Raw genomic sequence first — 6,112 nt, forward strand, 5'->3', positions numbered from 1 at the left:
AAACCGCAAACAATAGCAATACCATTAATCTCGCCAATCTGACAAAAACAAGTTTTAACGACAAACCTCAACTTCTCTAGTTAAAGAGCCTCCTCCAGAGTCACTTGCATATCACATGGAACAACATATTCATTACCCTAAAGCTTCAACCAGTATGCAGAAAACATTATGCATTTTGCATATCAGTGTTTTTCAACATGTACTCATACCTTTCAATAACAGAGGCCAAATATCACCATGAATCGCCATCAAACATCCCACCGTCTATAAATTCCTGAGCAATCTGATCTATTTCTGTGAAATCCAAGTTCTCCAGCAACTCCGTTCTCGAATTAACACAGTTTCCACTGATGGAGGGGATGCTAGCTGTGGCAGCAGATTTGAAGCTATCATTTCTGCTTGGGAAAGCCCCTGTACCTTCCTTAGGAAGGCCTGTGGAGTGGTTTTGCATATCAAGTGCATTTCTGAAAGAGCCAGAGTCTATCCTGATCGGCATGCTAGTAGCGTCACACCCATTTACATCTCCAGCTGCCAGGTTAGCGTTTGCAACAGGAACAATAGATTGTTGTGGTGTTTCCTTACTGTTATTCATCATCTCTTGTAGCATTTGCTGAATAACATGTTGCTGCATATTTTGGTTCGCCCGAGGGCTATATGAATTGCTCTGTAATGGCAAGCAGCCATCTAATGGAAATTGATGTTGATGTTGGCTGGGTAAGTTATTGTTAGACGCATCTGATGGACCTGATAAGCCAGATTCCAGAAACTGTAAAGACAGTGCGTGTTTGGATTTACTTAAGGAACTAGAAGCCTCTTGCTGAAGCTGAGATTTATTTAAAGAACTAGAAGCTTCTTGGTGAAGCACATTCTGCTTCATATTCACAGTATGTCTCAACATATTCTGATAGTTGTTTAGTGCATGAACACTCTGATGACTACTGTTAGCAACCTGGCTAGTTACCAGATTGTCATTTATGTAACTATTTGACCCTGGCGAAATTTTGACGTCTTTATCCAGACTACAAGCATCACCAGACAGACTACGACTCAAGAGTTGCCCTCCCTCCAACTCCTGTTTTTGGATTTCGGCCACTGACTGCCTGGGGAAGCTCTTTAAGCTTTCTGTAAAAACATTTGGGCATACATAAGAATAAAGGTCTTTCCAAGGTATAGTATCATATTTCTAATAAAATTTTATATACATTCATAAATTATGTTATTCAATCTTTCCAATAATTGCTAGATTTTCCAAATCTGAATTTCAATATTGTAAAATTCAATTTTTGACTATAGAAAATTAAGATTAGTATATTGACACTTTATAAACATTTTGTATATCCAAAAAAATCTTACAATAAAATATATAAAATAAATCTTATCTTATAAAATCTGAATTTTGATTTTATAAAAATCCAAAAAAAATAACAAAATTTTATATAGATTTTCAAGTCCAATTTTTTCTAATTTTTATAAAATTCCCACTAAATCTTAATAAAAATTTATTGAAATTTGAGTAATTAAGATGAATAATAAAATATTTTTTGATTATTTTAATAGAAATTTGTATGTTATATAAATTAAGATGAGGAGAGATAAAAGAGGCATACAATAAAATTAGAGCACTCTTTTGATATTGTTTTTTTTTTAATTGCTCATTTGATATAAAAAAGGATGCCCTATTGATCTCTAGAAAAGCTCACAAAAAGGAAGCAAATAACAAAACATATACATCTTGGTTAAGTTAAAGCATGCAAAGGAGAGATTCCTTGTATCTGAAACTTCTAGTATTTGAGGCATCAAATAACAAAACATATACATCTTGGTTAAATTAAAACATGGAAAAGGATCATTTGTGTTTCAAGGTAAGAACAGAAACCACACGAAAAGATTTAAACCTACTTTTCGCTCTTTGAAGGTATAAAAGAGCATGCTACATTGTAGTCATTGGTTACCCAACGATGGTAAAAGCAATAAAGCTTCAAGGTCTTTGCCAAATTTTAAAGTCAGCTATGTAAACATTTGACAAGATTTTTACTAAGGATAAAGCTCCACAAGATCAAATAAGAACAATTCAACCAAGCAAAAAGTATAAGACTAACATGAAGATTAAGCTTTTGCAAGATCAAGAGAAGAACAATTCAAATAAATTAAATTTGATCAAACACTATTGAATGAATCTAGTAAAATAGCTATAAAATCCTTATGATGACATTGTATAAAAACAATGAACGATAACCAAAAATTCCCAAAACCTTTTACTTTTAACTGGAAATTCTTTTAAGACACGATGCAAATGCCTTAATGCAAGTGACATGTTGTATGCAACTTGAAGAAGTTTGAGACAAGGTTTTGAAAAGTGACTTCTTGGTTAGGCATACTTGGGGACTGCATAACAAACTCATATGGTTGTATATTGCTTATGCAACCATAAAAACTTTATTTGCTTCATTTGAATATGTATACGACTTAGAATCTTAAGTTATCATATTTTTGTACCTTGTAACTTGTAAGTGCTAACATAAACAGTTATTTTTGCAAGTGATAAAAACATTTTATAAACACCCTTTATATCTATGTTCTTAGTTAATATTGATTTGCTTTGCATTGTCCAATCAACATATATTATTCCATGTGGAAGTGTGAAATGAATTTGTTGACTAATATATTTATAGTATATATGTTAGTCATTTTTATTAATATAAATATTTCAAATATTTTTTATAAATAGAGACCGCATAGTTGCTATGCAGTAGGTCAACCGTATACTGCTGACATACACTTTCTGAAACCTAGATTTAAGTTGGGTTGAATTTTTGGAACAGCACCAACCCCTAGTGCATGTCTTGCATCCATAATAAATCACAAAAGGAAATTATTTATCTTTTTATATACAGTACTATAAAAATTTTACCTATTGCTCCAATCTTCTGCTCCAGGCTAAAATCAATCAAGTCTTTCATGCTGCTCACAACCTCAGCTATCTAGGAAAGCAAATGGAATATCAGCAACTTCATGGAAAAAATATAAGCTAGAAGTCACCCTTCAATTAACACAAGGCACATAAACAATGGCTTATTAGTTACCTGCAAACATCTAACATATCTTTTGGAGAATCCAAAGTCATTCACAGCTTGTAAATCTAAACTTTTTAATAACTGACGACCTGTTGCTGCAAACCTACCAAATGAGTCACATAGTCAAGAAATATATGAGTTAAAAAAAACACACATTATAATAATAAAATCGGCATGACAACAAAGACTGAGACGACTAACAATAAATAAGCGATCAAAATTATCCATAACTAACATGTAAGATCCATCAGAATTACTACATGAAATTGATATTTTTGACAATTCAAATGTAATCTTTGTTGAAATGGCTTTTTTTAAAGCCATAGGAAAAGATATGGCATCATGAAGTTCAATTCATTAATATAACCTCTTGACTTTCAAGATACAAACATATGATGACATTTCATGTTAGCAACAAAGAAGTAAGAAGATTATAGGCAGAGATAAAGAGACAAAATAGCCAGTAACAGGAATTCATTGCATTAGCTTGTCGAGATTTAATGGACATTGTTTTCTTGATTGTTTAATCAATGATGTGAGAAAACTTATTTTATGTTGGATTAGACATCCCTTTGAAAAGTTTTCATGGAGTATCTGCACTTGATAATTAAAAAACTTATTGCAAGATTGAACCGAGGATTAAAGTTTCTGTTGATAGTGTTCTCATAGTAATGCACCATCAGGTATCGCCATAACAAAAATTATCGAGGAAAAGGATACCGAAAATGTCTGATCAATCCTTGGTTGATAAATGGAGTTTGTTTTGACTGAACTAGTCATGTTTTTTTTCTTTAATAGATACATGGAAGCAAGCTCCCCATTTTGATGAAAGTGGATTTTGAGAGAAACTACTCTGCCCTTTTGGGTAAATTTTGTACATTCGATTTTCCAAATGTATAACATGGCGTTCTCACATATTTGAATTTCTTTGAAGCACTGCAGTTTTTACGACAAGTTTCACTCACATGTTGCAGCTGGATTGCAAGTCTTGATGCAGAACAGCAGAGGAATTATTTTCATTTATTGTTGCTTGATATTTTTGAGCAACTTGCAATAATTGGTTAACCTGAAAAATAAAAAATATATATTTTAACAAGCAAAACATATACTTCATCAACCAACATTTACTTTGCATATAAGCTATCACTGTTTCCATCAATAACATAATTTACCAGCTAATGATATTCAAAATTAAATAATTCTAAATTATATTATTTAGATTATTTTAGTTTATCTCTATTAGGTACCTTCCTATAATAGATTCAGCTTATCTAACTATCAATCTAATTGTTCTTTGAACACATTTTCATCAATTTTATCATCTATAACAGGCGCACCTAATACTCTTGAATAATAAATATACTTTCTCGTATGCTCAAATAGACTATATGTGATCCCAGAAATAAGCTTCTCCATGGCAAATAAAATATTGTAAATATTCATTAGATAATAGTAGAGAGAACATTATGATTTACACATGAAATATAAAATGTATCAAAATGTTATGGTCCTAATCAGCCTTCTAAAAGGTTCGTCAAGGAGGATTCAACCACAATGAAGAAAGAGAATCGATCAGCCTTCTGAAGGGTCCATCAGGGAGGACTGAACAACAATGAAGAGAACCGATCTTTTGATCGTGCAAAGTAGGACCAGGGATACTTGACAACAGAAACTTTAATATGATCATCTGGTGGCATCTTTTATATATAGATCTTAGATATCATACAAGGGAATAAAGCATTAATAATTTCATCTCCCTTTATTCTCTCTTTTTCATGGTTTTTCATGCCCAATCACTGCTTGTTACTTTGGAATCCATGCTGTCACCAAAAGACAGCTCCACCTCTTCCTACAATCACTGCTTGTTACTTTGGAATCCATGCTGTCAACATGCCTAATCAAGGTCCATGGCTTCTAATAAATATACTGCCAACCAACTCATGACTTGAAAGCCCATGACAAATCCCCTCAATCTCTTCTCTCTGAATTGATGATCGGAGTTGTTGTCCCCCTATTTGACATTAGAACAAGATATGGAAGATGACTTCCAACTAAGTGTGTTATCATGCATTAAGCAAATAAAAGAAGATTAGACCAAGGATATGGACAACAAACCAAAATTCAGCCCCTACGCATATGGTTTTGATGTTAGGTCAAAGTTTAAATTAGGAAGATATTGTGATTTCTCACGTGTGTCAAGTATGCAGGTACGAGAAAACTTGACATGTATTGTAAGTATAATACTGAAATTTAAGTAGATCAAGGATACTTGGCAAGTGGATGACCAAGTAGATTGAGAATCGGATACTTGGCAATTGGAACACCAAGTAGGTCAAGGATGGGATATTTGGCAGATTGAAGTCTGGATAAATCAAGAAGAACCGAATGCTAGGCAAGATGATGAAGTCTTGGAGGTGATAGTTCTAGGTGTGGAAGAAACCGCTTTTTGGAATAGAGAAGTCCTGGAGGATGGAATCTCTTGCCACATTGGTGAATTTCTACGAGGATAAGTCGAATGCACTTGTACAACAGTCAAGAGGGACTAAAAACTCGACCTAAGAAATGGTCGAAGTCAGAGGTACAGACCATTGAAACCTTATATCAGTTGACTAATACATGAGTCGATTATGCAGTTGACTTAGCACTAAACAAAAAACCATAGAATGCTTTTGTTCAAGAGTCGATTTAGGTTTAGCCAATTGATTAACAATGGAAAACCTGAAAGAGAGCTATAGATATGACGTCAACGAGCTATTGTTTCAACAATCGTCTAATAGCTTAATTCAATCGACCGAAACAATCATTGCAGTGCAACAGACTAATGAAATCAATCAATAGTTGATTGAAAGTATGATCCATCAACTGATCAAGGGATCGAAAAGTTATTTTAAGGCAAAAAAAGAGCCGAAGGCTTTGGCTATAAATATGAGCATATAGAGACATAGGAATACTAATGAAAAATCTAATTCTCTCATCTCTAAGTCTTGTGCTCAATTCTCTTACCTTTTCTTCTTGTACTTATTGGAAAATGCCTCTCC

At 33.3% G+C, this 6,112-nt stretch overlaps 1 protein-coding gene across 1 annotated transcript; it reads right to left on the reverse strand.

The window, feature by feature from the left end:
- LOC141818427 (putative transcriptional regulator SLK2) lies at positions 1-4,140 on the reverse strand (the record flags this gene model as incomplete). The annotated part of the gene is given in 4 exon segments (XM_074705929.1): positions 1-1,122; positions 2,912-2,981; positions 3,084-3,177; positions 4,040-4,140. Coding segments are annotated over 4 exon segments (1,155 nt in total), but the record flags the coding sequence as incomplete, so codon positions are not given.
- Between the last annotated feature and the right edge of the window lie 1,972 nt (positions 4,141-6,112).

This window comes from Curcuma longa, unplaced genomic scaffold, assembly GCF_044706935.1.
Source record: "Curcuma longa cultivar G26 ecotype Majalengka, Jawa Barat unplaced genomic scaffold, ITB_CL_G26_1.1 contig_24780, whole genome shotgun sequence".
Taxonomy (NCBI): domain Eukaryota; kingdom Viridiplantae; phylum Streptophyta; class Magnoliopsida; order Zingiberales; family Zingiberaceae; genus Curcuma; species Curcuma longa.